Genomic DNA, 26,018 nt, shown 5'->3' on the forward strand with positions numbered 1-26,018 from the left:
AGAGAGAAACATCGGGAAATTAGGAAAGAAGAACAAGCTGGAGATATTAGTTGGGAGTCCTAAGATGATGGTGGCTTTTGGAGCCATGAGACTGCAGAAATTTACCAGGGAAATAAAAGTAGGTGGAGAAGGGAAGACACTCCAAGGTAGGGGAGGAGAAACAGAAGCAGTAAAAGAGCCTGCGATTAGGTAAGCAAGTAAATACGGATGAAAACCAGGAGAGGAGAATGTGCTATTAGCCCAGTGAGGAAGTCCTCTGGAAAATGGATCAAGTGCTTAAGAGGACTGAGAATTGAACCCCGGATTCAGTAACATGGAGGTCAATAATGACTTTTATGAGAAGAGTTTTGGTGGAACAGTCAGGGAAAAAGTAAGATAAAATTGGCTTATAAGAGAATGGTAAGAAAAGAATTGGGTACATAGAATAGGGCCAACTTGATGAACAACTAGCTAATTAGATACAAAAAATATTTTTAAAAGATACAAATACATTTAAAATATGTAAAAATGGAAAAGGCAAAAAGTAAGAAAACTCAATTTCCACAAATATAATTTTCTTTTTAGTTGTGAGTGAAAAGGTGAAAAAGTGAAAAGATTCTAAACTTTCACCTTAGCAGGTAAAACGATTTGACAGTGTTACAAATCAAACATCTCCTAGTATCTTTTGTAGTAACTTAAAGTACTCTCTTTTTTCACTTGATATTAGCCAAGAGGCTGAGAAGTGACTAAAGTACTCATTTTTAAGTAGAAAAAGGGATGTTATATCTAACAGGAATTTAATATACAGACAAAGAAAGGTTATGTTATACATATGCGTGTATATGCATATTAACAGAGATACATTCACCTTCATGACACAAAACAAAAACAAGCAATGGAACAATTTGAAGTATTTTTGTAGTATTTCTATATGCTAAGAGTATGAGTATAGCAATTCATGATTCATACACATATTTAGGGTTATTTAAAATTAAAAGCTTACGTTTAAAAAAATTTATTCACAGCTTCAGAATGTCTTTGTTATATCTGACCTTTGATAGCACATATTTCTTTCCATATATATTTAAAGTGCTCATGAAGTAAACTATTTGCCCTATTGAACAAGTTTCATAACTAATATAATGCAGGCCAAAGTATGGTCTTTTGGGAAGTAAAAAGTGTATGGTCATTAAGGGAAATTATGGAAACAGTATCTCAGAAGCAGCATTCAGAAATCAAAGACTGAAAGTAAGATGAATCACTTACCTCCCTAATGTCCCTTTGATACTTGGTGTTCATTTCTTCTGTTTTAATGAGATCCTTTCTTGCTGTCTCTGCTTCCTGTTCCACCTCTCCCACTCGGGAAGAAAGGGCTGCTAAACGTTCTTTCATCTGGGCCATTTCATAGTTTTGCTTTTCAAGCAATTCTTGTAGTTCAACTATTTGACTAGTTTCATCGGTTGAGTCTATAGAACCATTGGACAAACGCTGCAGGAATAGAAAAAGAAATGGCACTTAAGAATTTTCATCTTTCATTTAAAATTTAAAATAAACTTAAAGAAATTAAACTGACACTGCTTTCACACTGAGAAATAAGAAATTCTGAAAAGAACTAGCTTTGCCAAAAAACTAAGTTTCTGAGGAAACTGTTAATTGACATTAAAATATGAAGGTAGATCAGTAATTTTCAATCAGTTTAATAGATGTATTTGAAATGGAAAGTATGCTATGTTCTCTCTATATGTAAAACATAGCATAAAACACTGAGGTATCCTAAACATTAAGTACTAGCTACTATTTTATCAATTAGATATAGTTTATTATTAATTTACAACACCATATTGATATAACACCACACATTATTTTTAATTAATAGGTAAGGACCTATAAAGTGTGCAATTTAAAAATCTTTGTTCAAGATCCTTTGTAAATTTTTAAGTTTTATTTTCAATGATGCCCAGGAAAAGAACTTACCAAATATTTTTTATTAAAGATTATTCCTGCTGTGAATCTGACCTAGCTGGAACAAATATATAGCATAGAAAAGTTTTTATTTCTATATTACTATTAACATAAAATCATGCATGCACACAACCCACAAGAAGGAGGCTAAAAGGGGTTAAATATTTTGAGAGATGATTTTTCTTCTTTCCGAAAGGACTGCATAGAAACCAGGGTTTTCTAAAAGTGTATCTTCAGAAGTATGCCCTACAGCTCAAGTCCAAAATATATAAACAACTCAAACACCTCAATAGAAAGAAAAGAAATCCTCAGATTAAGAAACAGGGAAGAGACCTGAATAAACATTTCTCAAAAGAAGACATACAAATGACCAGCAGATATATGAAAAAATGCTCAATACCAACAATGCATCAGGGAAATGCAAATTAAAACCACAATGAGATATCACTTCATACATGTTAGAATGGCTATTAGCAAAAAGCCAGTAAGTGTTGGTGAGAGAATAAGAATGTGGGAAAATGGAACCCTTGTACACTACTAGTAAAAATGTAAATTAGTATAGCCACTATGGAAAAAAGTACGAGAGTTCCTCAAAAATTCAAAATTATCATAGAATCCAGAAATCTCACTTCTGGGTATATAACTAAAGGAATTGAAATCAGTGTGTGGGAGAGATATCTGCACTCCCATGTTCAAAGCAGAATTATTTACAATAGCCAATAAACGGTATCAACCTAGGTGTCTATCACTGGATGAATGGATAAAAGTGAGTGTGGTATACATACACAATGAAATACTATTCAGATTCTAAAAAGAAGGAAATTCTGTCATTTGTGACAACAAGGATGAACCTGGAGGACATTATTCTAAGTAAAATCAGCTGGGCACAGAAAGACAAATTCTTCTTCACCTCGCTTATCTGTAGAATCTAAAAAAGTCAAACGCATAGAAGTTGTTAGTAGAATGGTGGTTGCCAGAGGCTGGAAAAAGAGGATGACTGTGATGAGTTAATGGGAAATGTTAGTTAAAGAGTAAAATGATTCAATTGTACAGTAAGAATAATGTTCTATGACACAGCATGATGACTATAGTTAATAATAATGCATTGCTAGAATAGTAGATTTTAAGTGCTCTCACCACAATAATGGTAAGTAAGCGAGTGACAGATATGTTAATTAAATTGATTGAATCATTCCACATTGTATACATATATCAAAACTTTACATTGTATCCCATGAATATGTACATTTATTATTTGTCGATTAAAAATTAAGAGGCCGGGTGTTGTGGTTCACTCTTGTAATCGCAGTGCTTTGGGAGGTTGAGGCAGGAGACTGCTTGAGGTGTTGAATTTGAGACCAGCCTGGGTGGCATAGCAAGACCTCATCTCTAGAAAAAAATTAAAAAAAAAAAATGAGGGTGTGGTGGCATGCACCTGTTGTCCTAGCTGCTCAAGAGGCTGAGGCATAAGGATGGCTTGAGCCCAGGACTTTGAGGCTGTAGTGAACCATGATCATGCCACACCACTCCAGCATGGGCAACAGAGCCTTACAGCCTTTAAATACATGCATACATACATACATAAATACATACATACATAAATAAGAAAAGAAAAGAAAGTATGGGCTGTATGCGGTGGCTCCCTCTTGTAATCCCAGTAGTTTGGGAGGCCGGGGCAGGAGGATCACTTGATGTCTGGAGTTTGAGACCTGCCTGGGCAACATGGGGAGACTCCATCTCTAAACAATAGAAAAATTACCCAGGTATTGTGGCATGCACCCATAATCCCAGCAACTAGAGAGACAGAGGTGGGCAGATTGCTTGAGCAAGGTCCAAGTTGTAGTGAGCCATGATTGCATTAGCGTGCTCCAGCCTAAGTGAAAGAGTGAGACTCTGACCAAAAAATAAATAAAATAAATAAATAAATAAATAAATATATAAAAATAAAATAATAATAATAAATAAAAGTATGCTCCTCAGCCTAGCTACATTGGAGAAGTTTTGTAGTGAGGACAGTGCAGCAATTTGGGAGAAATAACTAAGAGAAAAAAAAAAGTAGAAACAGAAAGTATAGAGAGAAAACACAGAAAGTACGCTTATTTCTGCTCACTTTTTAAGCACTTGTTTAAAAACATGAATTTATTTCAACATGATTGATATATTAGAAAACAATTTCAATGTAATGTAATTTTTTTGTGTTTTTTAACATGCAATTTTGTTCCTGAGAAGCACTGGCTAAATAGAGAAAACCACACCTGGCTGAAACAAGCCACGTAGGAACACATAAAACGCACACATGCCCATTCCTCAAATATCTAAAACTGACCTCAGTGTCCCATGTATGTTAGAAATTTGCCCATCAACACCTGTGTTACAACTTTCTGTCTGATTTCGGATACCCTTCCTTTTACAACTTCACAAAAAATGAAAGCCTTTAAGTCTTCTAACTCCACAAGCAAACTTCAGCTTTTTCTCAGGAAAAAAAAAAAAAAAAGTATCACTGTATTTGTGCAATTTCTAACTATTTAACAGGTGTAAAACTGTGCTACCATTTTTATTAGCTTTTTTAGCTTTATTTTAATGTGACACTGATAAAGCTTTTAGGGTTGTGCCATAAACTTCATTACCCCCTTAAGCCCTGTGTTTTTTATTGCACAATATTGCATGGCTCATGATATTTAGGAATGCAAATGACACATAGGGCAGAACGGACTATAGAAGAATGGGAAGAACAGAAAGCATCATAAAAGCAGTGAGAAAGATAAAACACAGAGAAAGGAAATGCAGGCAAATGGAAAGAAGTAGTGTAAGTCCAATAACCTAATACAATGTGAGAGTGTGGAGAAATAGCTAAGCGAATCAAAATTAAAAGAGCAGAGAAAGACAGAGACAATTGCCTTTTTAAAGTTGACTGGAGGAATTTCTCAATGTGATAAGGCAGAAGTTCTAATAAATCTTACACTTGTCTAGTTACTTGTAGACTGTATACAGGATTTGAAGATATTTAAAATTATGGCAAAACCCCTCTAAAATTAGTTATCATACCTCAGTTATCTCAAATTTGGAAATAACTGACTGGCAATTGATTTCACCGGTCTTTCCTAATCCAGATCTTGAGTGCTGCCTAATGATTATAAACTGGCCTTTCCGAGTTCAATGTACAGATAGCTGTGTACTGTAGAAGTTCACAATTCCCTTCCTCTAAGAGCAATTCTGAGAGAAATGTTCAGCTCTGATCCTTCAACCAGCAACATTTCCAGCAGAAAGGGGAATAGAGACTCTAAAGGGAGATGTGATTAATGAACTGCAGTACACACTCCAACATTCCCACATATTCGTAACATCACTTACCCCTTTTATTAAATAGAGTTTGGCACCCACAATACAGCAGTTCTATGTTCAGATGTGGAATGATATCTTCACAGAATTAGGTCTGTAGATTCAACTTGTATCTTAAGAGATAATTTAGTAACCAACAGGGATTCTTGGAAATAATGTTTACATGCTATAAATAAAACTACAATGCAATCATGCTAAATAATTAAATTCAAAAACATTTCTTAAAAATAGGAGAAACTATTGTATTCTTGGCGTAAACAAATATAACTTGATATGTTTGTACAATGAAAACAAACACATTACTGATCTCTCCAATAGAATGAATGAATCACAAAAACATTATGCTGAGAAATAGAAGCTACGTACAAAAGTGTACGTAATGTGTGATTTAATTTATTTGAAATTCTAGAAAAGATCATCCTAATCTATAATGGCAGGAAAGCAGATTGGTTGTTGCCTGGAATGGGAGGTGGAATGGGGGAGGTGGGGTTGACTTCAAGAGGGCATGAGAGCACTTCTAAGGTTTATGGGGATGTTCTTTATCTTGATTTGGGTGTTTATGAAGGCACATATATTTATCAAAATTGACAGAATTGTGCACGTAAATTATATGTTACTTGTATATTAATAAATTTGCTTAAAAAACTATAAAAACCTTGAAAAATAAATTTTTATTTTAAAAAATGTTTTATGGAATTGAAAAATCATATTTAAGATTCTAGAGCTCTAAAGAATTTTGGAGAAACTGAGACTCAGGTAATCACATAGAGGTGATCTGAATTAAAATGCAGAACTTTTATTCCCAGTTCAGTTAATTTACCCCTTTACCATATTGCCTCTTATCAGAACATATAAATCAACAGGATAAAATTGTACATGCTGAGTAATATATATTATATATATAATATATTATATATATAATATTGGTAAATATTTATTCAGTGTGAATGAACGATATTTATTTTCTCATTTGAAAAATGTTTGTTCCAATTCTGTGCACCTGCGCTCCATTAAAATCTTGTTAATGCACTTAACAAGCACATTGCATACTTTTAAATGGGCTCAAGGTAAGAGAAATTTAACTAACTGTAGAGAGCAATCAGGCAATTAAAATAAAACACTTTTAAAATGCTAACTTTTAAAATTCCATTAAGCAGTAAATGTTCACTGCATAGTCTTTATGCTATTGTGTTAGGATTACCCATGAGAAGATTTTAAAACTCTCAATTTTTATTCTGTAGTGCTTATGAAACTTGTATTTGTAGAAAATACATAATCTTTTATTTATTCTCATGACCTTAAATATATTCTATGGTGAGCTTACTGTGTGTCTTAATAATATCAGAAAAGTCATATTAAAACTGTGATTTATATCTTAGAAAAAGATCTTGTTTTTGTTCCAAACCACTGTTAACTTGACTTACCTTTAAAATAAATTGTGGCACTTTAATTTAAATGACAAATGACTGTATTAAAAGTCAATACTTATTTTAAGCAGCTTTACTGGGATAGAATTTACATGCCATAAAATGCACTCTTTAAACATAAAAAGTTCAGTGGAGTTTAGTATACTCACAGAGTTGTGCAACTATAAACATAAGTTAATCTCACATTTTTTCCACCCCTAGTGGAAATCTCATAATTATTAGCAATCACTCACCCACCCACAGCCCCAGACAACCACTAACTACTTTCTGTCATACAGATTCGCTGTTTTGGACTTTTCACAGAAGTGGAGACACTGAACCTGTGTTCTTTCGTGACTAGTTTTATGCACTGGGCATGATGTTTTTGAATTTCATTCAAGTACTGTAGCATGTTATCCATACTTCATTTCTGTTATTGCTAAATAGTATTCCATCATGGGGATATATTACATGTTATTTATGTATACATCAGTTGATAGACATTAAGGTTGTGTCCACCTTTTGGCTACTATAAATAACTGCCATGAACTTTAGTGTAGAAGTCTTTACGTGGACAAATGTTTTCAGTTCTCTTGGATAGATTCCTAGAGTAGAATTGCTGGACCATATGACAATTCTATTTTTAACATGTTGAGGAAATGTTTTCCAAAGTGGTTGCACCATTGTACATTCCTACCAGCAATGTATGAGAGTACTAATTTTCCACATCTTCACCAAAACTTCTTATTGTCTATCTTTTTATTTCAGGTATTCTAGTGGGTGCAAAGTAATATTTCCTTGTGGTTTGGATTTGCATTTCCTAATGACTAACGAGATTGGACATCTTTTTAGGTACTTATGTTCATTTGTATATCTTCTTTGGAGAAATGTCTATTCAAATTATTTGCCTTCATATTAATTTATTTACATGTATTTTTATTGTTGATTTACATGAATTCTTTACATATATTTGATTCAAGTATTTTATGAAACATATGGCTTGCAAATAGCTTCTTTCTGTTCTTTAGACTATCTTTTCACTTTCTTTCATGATGGTGTTCTTTGAATTTCAAATGTTTTTAATTTTAAGAAAGTCCAGTTTGTCATTTTTTTTCTTTATGGCTTGGGCTCCTGGTATCATTTCTAAAAAATCAATTCCCAACAGAAAGTCATAAAGATTTTCAATTTTTTAAAGCAGTACATATATATATTTGAAATTACTAATTATCAAATGTAATATGTTATTTTAAATTTATATTTTATATATATTTTAAAAAATATATATTTTTACTCATTCACAAATATTTATTAAGCACTTACTTTGTGTAAGGTGGAAGATAACAAGTTTTAGAATTTTTTTTTTTTTTTTTTTTTTTTTTTTGTTGAGACAGAGTCTCGCTCTGCCGCCCAGGCTGGAGTGCAGTGGCCGGATCTCAGCTCACTGCAAGCTCCGCCTCCCGGGTTCACGCCATTCTCCTGCCTCAGCCTCCCGAGTAGCTGGGACTACAGGCGCCCGCCACCTCGCCCGGCTAGTTTTTTTTTGTATTTTTAAAGTAGAGACGGGGTTTCACCATGTCAGCCAGGATGGTCTCGATCTCCTGACCTCGTGATCCGCCCGTCTCGGCCTCCCAAAGTGCTGGGATTACAGGCTTGAGCCACCGCGCCCGGCAAGTTTTAGAATTTTTTAAAAGGTGATAATACATTTCTGACATCAAGGCAATTCTATCAAGCAGAGAAGTAATACACAAATAAGCAAGTATATGCATTGCCATAAAGTATTATCATAAAGTTTTATTTTGCTTCATATTTATGTTGTGGGAACAGACGGCAGAGAATATCTTTGTGATATTCTTTGAGTCGGGTCTTGAAAGATTAGTTATTATATTTCAAGTAAAGGAAAGGAGGGGAGTACTTATTCTAGGAACAGAAAATAACATGAGCAAAGGGAGGGGAACATTCCCTGCAGAATAATTATAAGTTGTCCTATATGCAGAGCAGAAAACATGTGCTATAAGGAAATGGTAAAATATGAGACTTGAAAGGTAGGGACAGCATTGATTATGATGGCCTTTGTTTTTCCATACTGCATAGAATAAACTTTGGGTACCAGATAGAATGACAGAGAGCCATCAAAGGTGTTTGAATAGGGAAGTAACATGTATAACTTTGCAGGTGAACTGTTACTCTCTCATCATAAACTCGGTAATTCAGATAAAGCCTTTCCTATCTGTAATGGACAATTTTTGCTTGTTTGTTCAATATCCATTTTTCTTTTTCCCCCTTCCTCACAGTTAGGGTTGCCAGATGAAATATAGAATGTACAGTTAGATTTGAATTTTCAATAAACAATGAAAAACTTGAGTGTAATGATATCACATGCAGTATTTGGGTCAAGCTTATAGTAGGGGAATTGATTATGAAAAGAAAACATTGAGCTAAAACCTGCAACACAAGCATAAATCATGCAGTTATCTGGCAGAGGAAACAGAAAGATCAAAGACAAAGCGATACAAGTGGGTTTATGATTTTCAAGGAGACCAGTGTAGCTAGAATGGACTGTATTAAATAAAGCAAGAGGGTGGGAGTGGATATAGATGGAAATATGATGTATATTCTTGAGATCATTTTAAGACCGGCTTTTGCTCAAGGTGATATGAAAACTATAGGAAGGTGTTGAGCAGAGGAGTGACATGATTTCACTTACATTTTCAATGGATTCCTCAGTCCTCTTATAAAAGACAGGACAAAAAAATGAATTTAAGAAAATGAATTAAGAGGTGAAAGATTACATTGGCTTAGACCACGGTAGTAGGACTAAAGGTTATAAAAGGGGTCATATTCTTTGAATGGATTGAATGTGATATGTGACAAAAAGCATAGACTCAAGGATGACTGCAAGATTCGTAGTCTTTGATTAGAAAGATGGTGTTGCAATTTTTTGGGAAGAGAAAGTCTGCAGGAGAAGCAGATTTGTGGTTAGGATGGGGAAAATCATGGACTGGGTTTTGAAAACAGTTTTAAATGACTAGTTAGATGTCAAAATAAAGGTGTCAAGGCAAGCTACTGTATAAGCCCACAGTAAAGAATAGTGAGTATATGGATGTTTTCTGCAAGCAGTTATAACATTGGATGAGATCACCTGTGGAGTGAAGTAGGGGGTCGTCAAAGATGACTAAGAATGTCTTTGTAGAACTCTCTTCAATTGTTACTTTATCAGAAAGGTCTTTCAGCCCTGCTATATTATATATTTACAAAATATGTTTGTTGTCTTTCTCACCTACCAAAATATATATTCCTAAAATTGTTATCTCTATTAAAAGTTTAAATCTTAACTTACATATTATTGTACATTAACTGTAATATAATTATTGTACTTGACTGTCAAACAGACTTTCCAAACTCAATATGTTTAAAATCTGTGTTCAGAACGTGCTTCTACCCCAAATATGTTTTGCCTTAATTCATCCCCAACTCAATTCGTGAGAACTTCAGTTTTTCACTTTCTCCAAAAATGGTGGAGTCATCCTTGAGTTCTCTCTTTTTCTCCCATCTTTTAAACAATCTAGAGTGGGGGCGGAGCAAGATGGCCGAATAGGAGCAGCTCCAGTCTCCAACTCCCAGCGCCAGCGACACAGAAGACCGGTGATTTCTGCATTTTCAACTGAGGTACTGGGTTCATCTCACTGGGGAGTGCCGGACGATCGGAGCTGGTCAGCTGCTGCAGCCCGACCAGCGAGAGCTGAAGCAGGGCGAGGCATTGCCTCACCTGGGAAGCGCAAGGGGGAAGGGAGTCCCTTTTCCTAGCCAGGGGAACTGAGACACACAACACCTGGAAAATCGGGTAACTCCCACCCCAATACTGCGCTTTAGGAAACAGGCACACCAGGAGATCACATCCCACACCTGGCCGGGAGGGTCCCACACCCACGGAGCCTCCCTCGTTGCTAGCGCAGCAGTCTGTGATCTACCGGCAAGGCAGCAGCGAGGCTGGGGGAGGGGCGCCCGCCATTGCTGAGGCTTAAGTAGGTAAACAAAGCTGCTGGGAAGCTCGAACTGGGTGGAGCTCACAGCAGCTCAAGGAAACCTGCCTGTCTCTGTAGACTCCACCTCTGGGGACAGGGCACAGTAAACTAAGACACACAGACACCTCTGCACAGACGCAAACGACTCTGTCTGACAGCTTTGAAGAGAGCAGTGGATCTCCCAACACGGAGGTTGAGATCTGAGAAGGGACAGACTCCCTCCTCAAGCGGGTCCCTGACCCCTGAGTAGCCTAACTGGGAGACATCCCCCACTAGGGGCAGTCTGACACCCCACACCTCACAGGGAGGAGTACACCCCTGAGAGGAAGCTTCCAAAGCAAGAATCAGACAGGTACACTCGCTGTTCAGAAATATTCTATCTTCTGCAGCCTCTGCTGCTGATACCCAGGCAAACAGGGTCTGGAGTGGACCTCAAGCAATCTCCAACAGACCTACAGCTGAGGGTCCTGACTGTTAGAAGGAAAACTATCAAACAGGAAGGACACCTACACCAAAACCCCATCAGTACATCACCATCATCAAAGACCAGAGGCAGATAAAACCACAAAGATGGGGAAAAAGCAGGGCAGAAAAGCTGGAAATTCAAAAAATAAGAGCGCATCTCCCCCGGCAAAAGAGCGCAGCTCATCGCCAGCAACGGATCAAAGCTGGACGGAGAATGACTTTGATGACATGAGAGAAGAAGGCTTCAGTCCATCAAATTTCTCAGAGCTAAAGGAGGAATTACGTACCCAGCGCAAAAAAACTAAAAATCTTGAAAAAAAAGTGGAAGAATTGATGGCTAGAGTAATTAATGCAGAGAAGGTCCTAAACGAAATGAAAGAGATGAAAACCATGACACGAGAAATACGTGACAAATGCACAAGCTTCAGTAACCGACTCGATCAACTGGAAGAAAGAGTATCAGCGATTGAGGATCAAATGAATGAAATGAAGCGAGAAGAGAAACCAAAAGAAAAAAGAAGAAAAAGAAACGAACAAAGCCTGCAAGAAGTATGGGATTATGTAAAAAGACCAAATCTACGTCTGATTGGGGTGCCTGAAAGTGAGGGGGAAAATGGAACCAAGTTGGAAAACACTCTTCAGGATATCATCCAGGAGAACTTCCCCAACCTAGTAGGGCAGGCCAACATTCAAATCCAGGAAATACAGAGAACGCCACAAAGATACTCCTCGAGAAGAGCAACTCCAAGACACATAATTGCCAGATTCACCAAAGTTGAAATGAAGGAAAAAATCTTAAAGGCAGCCAGAGAGAAAGGTCGGGTTACCCACAAAGGGAAGCCCATCAGACTAACAGCAGATCTCTCAGCAGAAACTCTACAAGCCAGAAGAGAGTGGGGGCCAATATTCAACATTCTTAAAGAAAAGAATTTTCAACCCAGAATTTCATATCCAGCCAAACTAAGTTTCATAAGTGAAGGAGAAATAAAATCCTTTACAGACAAGCAAATGCTTAGAGATTTTGTCACCACTAGGCCTGCCTTACAAGAGATCCTGAAGGAAGCACTAAACATGGAAAGGAACAACCGGTACCAGCCATTGCAAAAACATGCCAAAATGTAAAGACCATTGAGGCTAGGAAGAAACTGCATCAACTAATGAGCAAAATAACCAGTTAATATCATAATGGCAGGATCAAGTTCACACATAACAATATTAACCTTAAATGTAAATGGACTAAATGCTCCAATTAAAAGACACAGACTGGCAAACTGGATAAAGAGTCAAGACCCATCAGTCTGCTGTATTCAGGAGACCCATCTCACACGCAGAGACATACATAGGCTCAAAATAAAGGGATGGAGGAAGATTTACCAAGCAAATGGAGAACAAAAAAAAGCAGGGGTTGCAATACTAGTCTCTGATAAAACAGACTTTAAACCATCAAAGATCAAAAGAGACAAAGAAGGCCATTACATAATGGTCAAGGGATCAATTCAACAGGAAGAGCTAACTATCCTAAATATATATGCACCCAATACAGGAGCACCCAGATTCATCAAGCAAGTCCTTAGAAACTTACAAAGAGACTTAGACTCCCATACAATAATAATGGGAGACTTCAACACTCCACTGTCAACATTAGACAGATCAACGAGACAGAAAGTTAACAAGGATATCCAGGAATTGAACTCATCTCTGCAGCAAGCAGACCTAATAGACATCTATAGAACTCTCCACCCCAAATCAACAGAATATACATTCTTCTCAGCACCACATCATACTTACTCCAAAATTGACCACGTAATTGGAAGTAAAGCACTCCTCAGCAAATGTACAAGAACAGAAATTATAACAAACTGTCTCTCAGACCACAGTGCAATCAAACTAGAACTCAGGACTAAGAAACTCAATCAAAACCGCTCAACTACATGGAAACTGAACAACCTGCTCCTGAATGACTACTGGGTACATAACGAAATGAAGGCAGAAATAAAGATGTTCTTTGAAACCAATGAGAACAAAGATACAACATACCAGAATCTCTGGGACACATTTGAAGCAGTGTGTAGAGGGAAATTTATAGCACTAAATGCCCACAAGAGAAAGCAGGAAAGATGTAAAATTGACACTCTAACATCGCAATTAAAAGAACTAGAGAAGCAAGAGCAAACACATTCGAAAGCTAGCAGAAGGCAAGAAATAACTAAGATCAGAGCAGAACTGAAGGAGATAGAAACACAAAAAACCCTCCAAAAAATCAATGAATCCAGGAGTTGGTTTTTTGAAAAGATCAACAAAATTGACAGACCACTAGCCAGACTAATAAAGAAGAAAAGAGAGAAGAATCAAATCGACGCAATTAAAAATGATCAAGGGGATATCACCACCGACCCCACAGAAACACAAACTACCATCAGAGAATACTATAAACACCTCTACGCAAATAAACTGGAAAATCTAGAAGAAATGGATAATTTCCTGGACACTTACACTCTTCCAAGACTAAACCAGGAAGAAGTTGAATCCCTGAATAGACCAATAGCAGGCTCTGAAATTGAGGCAACAATTAATAGCCTACCAACCAAAAAAAGTCCAGGACCAGATGGATTCACAGCTGAATTCTACCAGAAGTACAAAGAGGAGTTGGTACCATTCCTTCTGAAACTATTCCAATCAATAGAAAAAGAGGGAATCCTCCCTAACTCATTTTATGAGGCCAACATCATCCTGATACCAAAGCCTGGCAGAGACACAACAAAAAAAGAGAATTTTAGACCAATATCCCTGATGAACATCGATGCAAAAATCCTCAATAAAATACTGGCAAACCGGATTCAGCAACACATCAAAAAGCTTATCCACCATGATCAAGTGGGCTTCATCCCTGGGATGCAAGGCTGGTTCAACATTCGCAAATCAATAAACATAATCCAGCATATAAACAGAACCAAAGACAAGAACCACATGATTATCTCAATTGATGCAGAAAAGGCTTTTGACAAAATTCAACAGCCCTTCATGCTAAAAACGCTCAATAAATTCGGTATTGATGGAACGTATCTCAAAATAATAAGAGCTATTTATGACAAACCCACAGCCAATATCATACTGAATGGGCAAAAACTGGAAAAATTCCCTTTGAAAACTGGCACAAGACAGGGATGCCCTCTCTCACCACTCCTATTCAACATAGTGTTGGAAGTTCTGGCTAGGGCAATCAGGCAAGAGAAAGAAATCAAGGGTATTCAGTTAGGAAAAGAAGAAGTCAAATTGTCCCTGTTTGCAGATGACATGATTGTATATTTAGAAAACCCCATTGTCTCAGCCCAAAATCTCCTTAAGCTGATAAGCAACTTCAGCAAAGTCTCAGGATACAAAATTAATGTGCAAAAATCACAAGCATTCTTATACACCAGTAACAGACAAACAGAGAGCCAAATCAGGAATGAACTTCCATTCACAATTGCTTCAAAGAGAATAAAATACCTAGGAATCCAACTTACAAGGGATGTAAAGGACCTCTTCAAGGAGAACTACAAACCACTGCTCAGTGAAATCAAAGAGGACACAAACAAATGGAAGAACATACCATGCTCATGGATAGGAAGAATCAATATTGTGAAAATGGCCATACTGCCCAAGGTAATTTATAGATTCAATGCCATCCCCATCAAGCTACCAATGAGTTTCTTCACAGAATTGGAAAAAACTGCTTTAAAGTTCATATGGAACCAAAAAAGAGCCCGCATCTCCAAGACAATCCTAAGTCAAAAGAACAAAGCTGGAGGCATCACGCTACCTGACTTCAAACTATACTACAAGGCTACAGTAACCAAAACAGCATGGTACTGGTACCAAAACAGAGATATAGACCAATGGAACAGAACAGAGTCCTCAGAAATAATACCACACATCTACAGCCATTTGATCTTTGACAAACCTGAGAGAAACAAGAAATGGGGAAAGGATTCCCTATTTAATAAATGGTGCTGGGAAAATTGGCTAGCCATAAGTAGAAAGCTGAAACTGGATCCTTTCCTTACTCCTTATACGAAAATTAATTCAAGATGGATTAGAGACTTAAATGTTAGACCTAATACCATAAAAATCCTAGAGGAAAACCTAGGTAGTACCATTCAGGACATAGGCATGGGCAAAGATTTCATGTCTAAAACACCAAAAGCAATGGCAGCAAAAGCCAAAATTGACAAATGGGATCTCATTAAACTAAAGAGCTTCTGCACAGCAAAAGACACTACCATCAGAGTGAACAGGCAACCTACAGAATGGGAGAAAATTTTTGCAATCTACTCATCTGACAAAGGGCTAATATCCAGAACCTACAAAGAACTCAAACAAATTTACAAGAAAAAAACAAACAACCCCATCAAAAAGTGGGCAAAGGACATGAACAAACATTTCTCAAAAGAAGACATTCATACAGCCAACAGACACATGAAAAAATGCTCATCATCACTGGCCATCAGAGAAATGCAAATCAAAACCACAATGAGATACCATCTCACACCAGTTAGAATGGCAATCATTAAAAAGTCAGGAAACAACAGGTGCTGGAGAGGATGTGGAGAAATAGGAACACTTTTACACTGTTGGTGGGATTGTAAACTAGTTCAACCATTATGGAAAACAGTATGGCGATTCCTCAAGGATCTAGAACTAGATGTACCATATGACCCAGCCATCCCATTACTGGGTATATACCCAAAGGATTATAAATTATGCTGCTATAAAGACACATGCACACGTATGTTTATTGCAGCACTATTCACAATAGCAAAGACTTGGAATCAACCCAAATGTCCATCAGTGACAGATTGGATTAAGAAAATGTGGCACATATACACCATGGAATACTATGCAGCCATAAAAAAGGATGAGTTTGAGTCCTTTGTAGGGACTTGGATGCAGCTGGAATCCATCATTCTTAGCAAACTATCACAAGAACAGAAAACCAAACACCGCATGTTCTCACTCATAGGTGGGAACTGAATAATGAGATCACTCGGACTCAGGAAGGGGAACATCACACACCGGGGCCTATCATGGGGAGGGGGGAGGGGGGAGGGATTGCACTGGGAGTTATACCTGATGTAAATGACGAGTTGATGGGTGCAGCACAGCAACATGGCACAAGTATACATATGTAACAAACCTGCACGTTATGCACATGTACCCTACAACTTAAAGTATAATAATAATAAATAAATTAAAAAAAAAAAAAAACAAAAAAAAAAAAACAAAAAAACAATCTATGAGAAAAAGTTGTTGGCTTTCTTTTCACAAAATATGTGAATGTGACCCACTGTCATGACCTCCACCATTGTCACCCTTGTCTGCATCATCTATTCTCCTTTGAATTACTGTAACAACCTTGTAACTGGTTCTTTGTTTCTAACTTTGTTTCTTATTTTCATTCTTACAGCAGTCAGACTGATCCATGGTGATCCTGTTACATTGCAGTTAAATCAATATTCCCATGATAAATGTTCATAATAATCAGAAATATAAAAATAGCTAGGTCCCACATTACAGCATGAAATAAACATGTTAATGGTTGATAGAGAAAAACATTCACCTGTCAAATTCTTAAATAATCTGTATAGTTTGAAGAGATGAGATGCATGTATATTGAGTTTATTTTGTGTATATAGAGTTTATTCTTTTCTTTAGAGAAAGTCATCAATTGAAAGTTTTCAAATGTTTTGTTACTGCTGTTGTTGTTCATCTATAAAATAAAGAAGTAACACTAGAGTGGATCTTTCTTCTTGGATGAATTACCAAGTAGTCCTTTTAGATGTGTAAATATAAGTCAAGTAGGCTCCCACATCCCAAGGAAGAATATTTAATAGAACGCTGACAAAAAGTGTCTCTTCTACTGTGTCTTGATATTAAGAGAGTGGAGGGGGAAGATATTTGACGTAACCAGGAAATTTCAGGAAGGAGAGGAAAAAACAGATTACTCCTCTTTCAATTGTGAAGTTCAATGTTTTTCTAAATTCGCTAGTAGACTGGCAATTGACTAGATCACAAGGAGCTCCAAGAGTCCACAAGGAGAACTTACCATGAGGGAAGTAAGAGTATGAACTTGAACTAGGGTCCAACACCCAGTGGTGGTTCTGGCATGGAATCTGGAAGACCTTTGACTCAGTCATCTTGATGTACTTGGGAACATGAGTATGAACCTAAACTTCAACTGGTAAAATTTGGAGAATGGAAAATTATTCCGGAAGAATCGCTTTGGTAGAGGTTGTCATTACTGCTGGCGGAACTTCCAAACTAGGCCATTTATTGGCACAGGTTGGTTTCATTTGGCCTGTATGTCAGTGGGTTATTGCAATGGTTCATGGATGGTATTTGATTTTGAGGGAACACTTGTTTCAAAAGTGATACTTTGAGGGTTAAAAATATGCAACAGCATTTTTTAAAATTTTACTCGCTTGTTACTTTGTCACATTTTCCAGTTATCTTTTCATGAATTGTAAACAAGCAAACAACAACAAAAACAAACAAACAAACAAAACACCTTTTTGGTCTGATCAAGTTTTGAAAGTTTTTAGATCACTTGGACAGAACAACATTGGTCTCAAGAGGTTGGTACCAGACTTACTGTTACTTAGACTACTTGAGCTCTCATATATTTTAGATAGTCAAAAAAGAGTTCAACTTACCTGTATCCAGGTCATAAAAATTTTATATGTAAAGAATTGGTGTTAGGCATAGAAATAATAAACACTAATCAGGTACAAGAGAGTTTAATTTCTTTTCTCTTTTTAAAAATTTCATTTCTGTCAGAGAAGCATGCATACAATTAAAACAAACAAACAAAAAATCAAGTTGTTTATCCCTAGGAAAAGAAAAATAGTTCCAAAAGAATATGTGTCATCATTCTCAGCAAACTAACACAGGAACAGAAAACCAAACACCGCATGTTCTCAGTTATAAGTGGAAGTTGAACAATGAACACATGGACACCGGGAGGGGAACGTCACACACCAGGGCCTGTCGGGGTGTGGGAGAGCATTAGGACAAATACCTAATGCATGTGGGGCTTAAAACCTAGATGACAGGTTGATAGGGGCAGCAAACCACCACGGCACATGTATATCTATGTGACAAACCTGCACATTCTGCATGTGTCACATAACTTAAAGTTAAAAGAAAAATCTGTCAATGAAATCCACTACTTTTGAAAGGGGAGTATATCGTATTCTGATAATACCTCTTAGAAAACTTGTAAAAGAAATTCCAAATCTGATCAAAGGTATCTACCATTTACTACAATAAGCATCACATTAATGAATAGCATTATTATTAAAGTCTATACTTTTACAAGCTTTATAAGTCTTAGACAATAATAAGAAATGAAAACTGAAAAGGAAGAGAAGAGAAAATTAAATCCTCCCAATTTGCTTAATTACTGAGAAAATACCAAGAGTATAGCAAACTCTTAGAACTGACAGGTTTGCTAGTTTGCTGGAATCCTTATCAATATTGGAAAATCAATAGCATCCTTATATGCCAGTATTAATTTATTAGGAAAAACATATAAAGGAGATAACAATTACAGTAACTATAAATGCCTAGAAATAAATCTAATCATCTATAAGAGCTCTATGGGAAAAATTAAACGATTTTATTGAAGAACATAAAATAATACATAAATGAATGGAGACATAAGGTATATGTACACATGGTATAAAACAGTATACAATAAAGGCAATAACCTCCCCAAGCTAATTTATTAATTTAAGCAATTCCAGTAAAAATCTTGTTGGGGCACAGAAAACGATTCCCCCAAATATGACTTTGGCTTGTTGAGTGCTTTGAAAATTGAAAGGCCTCAGAAATAATCTTTAGAATCATATCTCTCTCTGACCTTCCTCTCCTTCCTTTTTCTCCCTCTCTCTGGGATTCCCTTATCTGGCTAAAAACACTTCTTTCCACAAGGAATGTAATTGTCTTAAGATTCCCCTCTTCAGGAATCCTGTCAGATTAACCACTAGAGAAGAGGAGAAATTGGGAGTCGTCATGCCAAGACAGACTTAACATCTGTTCTTCAGAGGACAGCTCCCAGAGATTACCCAGGGGACTTAATCTGCATAATAAAACAATATTTGTTCCTGCGCAGTTTTCCCCCCTTACTTTCCACTAATTTGTCGGTCCCACCCAGTTTCCAAAAAGAATCATTTGCAAAATGTGTGCCTCCTGAATCTGTACATATCTCTTATGTTGAGAATATTTTAGTATCAGCCCTCTGGCCCCTCTTCCAGTCTAATATTTTGTAAATGGCAGTTATGTCCATATGCGTGCTAAAATAAGTTTTGTATGTCTTTTTTTGTATTAATCTGCCTTCTCTCAATTCATTTTCAGCAAACTTTTAGAGGGCAGAAGAAAATTTTCTCCTTGGCCCCTACAATCTCGACAGGGTTGAAAAATGCAATTTGAAAAGCTGATATTATGATTAAGCTCTCAGAATCAAGATGTATAATATTAATAGTTAAAACAGTGTGGTATTTATTTCTTATTCTTGAGCACATAATTATTAAGTGTTCATCATGTTCTGGGAACTATTCTAGGTACCTGAGTTTCATTAGGAATAAAACAAGGATCCTAACATTTATGGAGGTTATTCGCTAACTAGGGTGGCAGACACTACATTACAGACATTATAAATAAGTAAAGTATATAAATACATACTGTGTTATAATACATTACTATGTTAGAATATATTACAACATTTGAAAAAAGGCTGGATGGATTTGAGGAAGTTAGCCATGTATCTGGAGGAAAGGCATTTCAGACAAAGGAAAGAGGAAATCAAAAGTCAACAAGAGGCCAGTGTGGCTGGGGTAGATTTGGATATGAAGTCAGAAGATAAAGACAGTGAGATTTATGTAGAGCCTTGTGTAAGTGGAAAGCAGTTGCAGAGTTTTGAGCAGATGACTGATGTGTTCAGATATATGTTTTAAAACATCACTCTTGTATCAAAATATCACATGAACCATATAAATATAGAATTAGAATATATCCATAGACTCTTTTTTTTTTTTAAAAAAAGGAAACAAATTACTCTGATTCATGCTGTTTTAAAAATAATCTGGAGACGGCCCATGGGTGAAGCAGAGAGACCTCATAAAAGGTGATTGATTACAATAAATCAGCTGAGAGATGACTTACTGGTTCCCAGACTGATCAATGGAAGTGGTAAGATTCTGGATATATTTTGAAGGTAGAGTAAATCAAATTTCTTTATAGTTGGATGGGAGGTGTGAGAGATAGGGAGGATGTAAGAGTAATTTCAAATTATTTGCTTGAGCAACTGGAAAGGCAAAGTTTTCATCATATAAACTGGAGATGATGGATCAAGTTTTGTAAGGGAGGATATCAAATAGGTAAGTTTTTGATATTTTAAGTGTGCAATGTCTTTTAGATATACAAGTGGAGATGTTCAACTGTGGCTGGATATATGCGTTTGGTTGTAGGGTCTGAACTAGAGGTAAAGATTCATAAATTATTAGCATATGAATAGGATGAGATTGATTGGAATCATGGAGAGAGTGTAGGCAGAGAAGATGTGCAGAGCTGAGCCCTGGGGTGAAGAAAGGAAGAGAAAAAGAGAAGAAACTGAGAGTCATCATGCCAAGACAGACTTATCATCTGTTCTTCAGAGGTCAGATGCTCCAACATTAAGAAGTCAGAGGCAGGAAAATAGATGGAGACATAGCCACTGATAAGGTAAGAGGAAAGTGTATGATGGAAGAAAATGATTAACTATGTCAAATACTGCTGAGACATCAACTACAGCAAGGCCTGAGAATTGGCTTGTATTTAGCAATATAAATTTAGTGATGACTGTAGCAGGAGTGGCTTCTGTGCTGTCGTGGGGCAAAACCTTATTGAAATAGGTTTATAAAGGAATTTAAAATGTGGGGCCAAAAGATATATATATATTTTTAAGTTAGGGGAACTTTGTATATTATAAAAATACAGTAGACCAGGGGTGCCTAGAGTCTAGGCCATGGATGTATACTGGTCTGTGGCCTGTTTGGAACCAGACTGCACAGTAGGAGGTAAAGGTGTGAACAAAGCTTGATCTGTATTTACAACTGCTCCCTATTGCTTGCATTACTGTCTGAGATCTACTTTCTGTCAGATCAGTGGCAGCATTAGATTCACAAAGGAGTGTGAACCCTATTGTGAACTGTCCATGGGAGGGATCTAGGTTGTGCACTCCTTATGAGAATCTAATACCTGACGATCTGTCACTATCTCCCATCACTGCCAGATGGGACCATCTGGTTGCAGGAAAACAAGCTCGGAGCTCCCACTGATTCTACATTGTGGTGAGTTGTGTAATTATTTCATTATATATTTCAATGTAATAATAATATAAATAAAGTGCAAAATAAATGTAATGTGGTTGAATCATCCTGAAACCATCCCCCACCGCACCCCCAGTCAGTGGAAAAGTTATCTTCCACAAAACTGGTTCCTGGTGCCAAAAACTTTGGGTACCACTGGAGTAGACAAAGAAAAAAAATGACAGCAAAAGAAAAAGCAATAAAAATTGCCGGGGAAATATACTTGATTAAATGTGTGCTGAAGACATTACACATGGTATAACAAAGTTTTCTTTGAGTAGGCTTTTTTGAAATTTTTGTAAGCCTCATGCTCACTCTAACAAACTCTTCCATTCTCTTAGAAACATGGACAGGTTTAAGACTGCTTAAAGTAAATAATCTTATATTTTGAAATTCATAAAATTAGGTAGTTTTACGCTGCCTTTCCCTCCATAGTTCACATTTAATCTTTATTTACTTGACCTGTTTATCTCAGATCCCCCTGTTCATGAGCTATGTGACTTTGAGCCATTGATCCTTGCTCTACAAACCTCACAGGGTTGTTGTTACAGAGATCAAATAACACAACTCATGTAAAGACTTATACCGGTTACTTATCTCATTCCTAAAGACCTATAGCCCCTTTGTTAATGAGGTTTTGAGGCAAGTTTGAGAAACAATTTGCCTAACTTTAAAGGTCAAGAACTAGCATTCCTTAATTCCATATTGAGGCATATCCAGTAGAATGCTCATTCTGGCATGGGCTATTTCCCCGTGGATAAAGAGCATCTCTGGAAACATTACATACTGCGTTTCTTTCTTGACGCTCGACGATATTAAGAGTTAAAATATAAATACTGTAGTACTTATATGAGTTAAAAATTGTACAGAACAATATTTCCTAATATTCTTCTCCTGGAAATTTCATTTGTTGGGGGAGTGGGTCCCATCAAATACCCATTAAATTTCTGGGGAGCTTGTGTTTTATGAGAAATGATGAGATAGATAAATTCTACCAAAGTGAGAAAATAAAATTAGGTTAATTGAGGAACTTCTGAATGAAAAACTTAAAAATTCTCCTGGCCTTGCTTAACAGATCAGACAAAACAAAACAGAGGAAAAATAACTTGTGCTTGTGTACATCACCAAAAGACAACAGATTCCTTGGCACAAAATGAACCCTCCAATTATGTTAATAAATAAAGGTTAAAGAACAAATTTCCAGTCAGCCAGTCTTTTAAAGTCTTTGGAAATATCCTTCTTCAGAAAAAAAAAAGTTTATTCTGAGTCCCTCAAATTCTCATTATACTTATTATTGAAGACAACAGAGTCAATTTCACTTCATCTTTCCATCTAATAAGGTCTTAGTTAACATACAATAATCCAGTCACTGCTCCCCGAGAGATTTGTTTTGAACCTAATGAGTTTCCACACAGCATTAAAAGATTTTTATTTTTGCCATGGAAGATTATAGAAGATTCCAGACCTTTGGTTATGTGCTTCCTCTCAAACTCAGCCTCTAGAAAATTGATATAACTTCATGTATATATGGCTACGCCACAGAATAGCCTAACTCTACTCTTTTGGCCCCTTTTCTAGCCAATCTTTGAACCACTGGGCCAGTCCAGTCCATGTATATCGTTGGACCTGTTCTTTCCAAGTTGGCAAATTCATAAACTCCATTTGGTTTGGGGTTTCATTACTTGACAATTCAACTGAAGAACAAAGGAGAATCATGCAAGTTGTTATGTTTTATTAGGAATTAGAGTACAATATATGGGATCAATACACAGAAGAAAATATTCTGTGAGTGCAATCCAGTTGTAAATAAGCCCAATTATAACTATTTTTGAGAGAGGGAATCAATAATGCATAAAATGAGCTACAGTTGACAAGACTGAATCTTTGAAAGAACGGTTGTTGAGAGTAGTTAACATGTATTGAGGAACACATAAAAATTAACAAAATGTAGTCAATATATTGTAGACATGCCTGGGGATGATGACTTTTAGTTAGAATTTAGTAAGAATCATTAAAAGAATGGCATTAGTGATAAATGATGTTTATTGGTATTTTAAAATAGGGTGAGATATATTGATAAGCCAAACTTTTAACTGGACAGCTGACAGGTTTGCGTGAGAATGTGCAAATCTTCATACAATGATATCTCAATATTTCACAATAGCATGATGGAATGAAATCCTTTGTCTTCACTGAGGATCACATTGCTCAGAGAGCTATATTGGCTTGTTGTAAGTACCTATTTTTGTCATTGGTTGTTCATTCTAAAACAGCATTATATTGCTAAAAGTCTACAAAACCCTTAATTTTGATAAAGGCATCACTTTGGATCAATATCCTTCATGAACAATAGTTCCACAATGAAAATACTAGACAATTATTTATTAAATGTACCCATCTAAGGATTATTCTTGCCACAGATTCTTCATTTTGCTTTATGTACTTTTTATCCATAATTCTTCTATCTGACAAGAACTAAAGAACTGAAAACATGCAAACAAAAATCTATTTCTGATTTTACCTTTATTCAGCTTTCACATTTCCATATTACTGTTGCTTAAATTATTATGTTGCATTTTATTTTAATTTAGAGAACAGTCACGAATAAATGTCAGATTCAAAGAGGAGAGAAAAATAAGAGCAACAACTTTAAAAAGGAAGCTTTAACTTAAGTTCACCTAGTAATTAAGCTCGAAGTGGGAATGATAAACAAAGAGGCCTGGGAGGCGAGAAGATGCCAGCCAGCTTGGGAAGAACCTCACGTGACATGCCGAGGATGTGCCTCATCTGTTGTAAGGTCATTGAAGAGTCAGTCAACTCCACTCTTCGATCGGTGAAGAACTAGTGTCTCAGTCACTAATACATGACATGTACAAAAATTCACTGCATATAGTTAAGTGTGACTATCGTTTTGTGAAAGCTTTTTCATATTGTTGACTCCTTGTATTTCTCTGGCTTCAGTTCAAATCCCACCATCTTAAAAAGATCTGCCTCTTTAATGTCTTCACCACTCACCTTGTACAGGTCCCTTGGTCATATCTACGCCCTTTTACACTGTGTATATTTGTTTATTGCCTATACCCTCAACTATCTTATTCATCATTATATTCCCATCACCTAGAATAGGGCCCATTTCCTAGTACCTTTAATAAGGTTGCCACTAAATATTTATTTGATTGAAAACACAGTATTAACAAATAGAATAAGCATTCATTGCTTGTATACAATATGCCTAAGATGATGTAATTTATTGAATATAGTGTTTCTATTCTTATAACTCTGTAAGTTGGCAAGACTATTTTATCTGAAACTGAGACTCAGGAGTGTTAAAGGGTAAGGTTAACACAGCTAGTAGTTGGCAGAGATAGGAACTTCAAACAAATCGCTATTCCACATTGCTTCTCTGACACCCCTCAATGAGGATTAATTAACCTTATTTTTAAACTCAATATTATTTTTGATAACACAATATTTATCATGTTTTATGATATTAATTTGGGCATGTTTATTTCTCACTGTAGATTCTTACCAAATTTATTACAGACTATACCTTCTGAATCTCTACCATATCTAATATTCTACTGAATCACATCAGTTAGCAAATATTTGCAGTTGAAAAAATAATTAGAAGTACAGATTATAGAAATAACAAGCATTATTATCTCCTTTACAAGAGCAGCATGTTTACTTTTAAAAATTCACCAATTAACTTCCATCTAGAAAGAAATAGGAAAAAGTTATTATAGCCCAGTTCTGAAAAGGCGGAATTTAGTGTTCTGAAAATTTGTATTATCCTGTGAATATTTATATTCTTCTAAAACAATCAATTACATTTAAGACCACACAGAAATATTTAAACTCGTTTCAGTTAAGTGTTTTTTCTTTTCATTGTTTTCTTTTAAAAAGGCTGATAATAATTACCAGACTTTTCCATGAATAATAAGGCCTATTTCAGAGTGTGTTTTTATGAGATTATTTTTGTCAACTATTTTGTCAAACATTTCTTAATCCACTGGTATAAAACATCTTCTGTTGGCTAATCACCCACCTTGACTGTGTAATTTAAATAAATTAACTTCCCTAAACAAAGGGTAATCCTTCCGACTAGGATTTAGAAGTCACTTTCTTAGCTCTATTAATATATAAAAATTGTTTTACGTTTTTGTCTTGATCAACCACTTTTCAATTTACACACTAACATTACAATCATCGTTGATAATCTGCCAAAATAATATTCTCTTTTCTTTTGTTTGAATATACCTTTTTAAAAGTTCTCAATTAAAAAAATAAGTAATAGGCTTTAAATTACAAAACTTTGACAACTTGTTTTATGGCATTAATATACCTCGAATAATCATGTCATGGAGGATGATTTTGATATTAAAAATGCTCTATAATATTTTATGTGTATAACTTGGAAGTATTTATATGAGGACAATGAAAATAATAATCAGGATACT

General features: G+C 36.0%; 1 protein-coding gene across 30 annotated transcripts in view; it reads right to left on the bottom strand.

The window, feature by feature from the left end:
- PPFIA2 (PTPRF interacting protein alpha 2) overlaps positions 1 to 26,018 on the bottom strand; it is a 515,275-nt gene that overhangs the window by 127,378 nt on the left and 361,879 nt on the right. For all 30 annotated transcript variants that reach the window (XM_065524620.2, XM_074007496.1, XM_074007492.1 and 27 more), the window contains one exon: positions 1,246 to 1,467. In XM_065524620.2, coding sequence (XP_065380692.1) covers positions 1,246 to 1,467 — 222 coding nt within the window. The remainder of the gene's footprint in view (positions 1 to 1,245; positions 1,468 to 26,018) is intronic.

This window comes from Macaca fascicularis, chromosome 11, assembly GCF_037993035.2.
Source record: "Macaca fascicularis isolate 582-1 chromosome 11, T2T-MFA8v1.1".
NCBI lineage: Eukaryota > Metazoa > Chordata > Mammalia > Primates > Cercopithecidae > Macaca > Macaca fascicularis.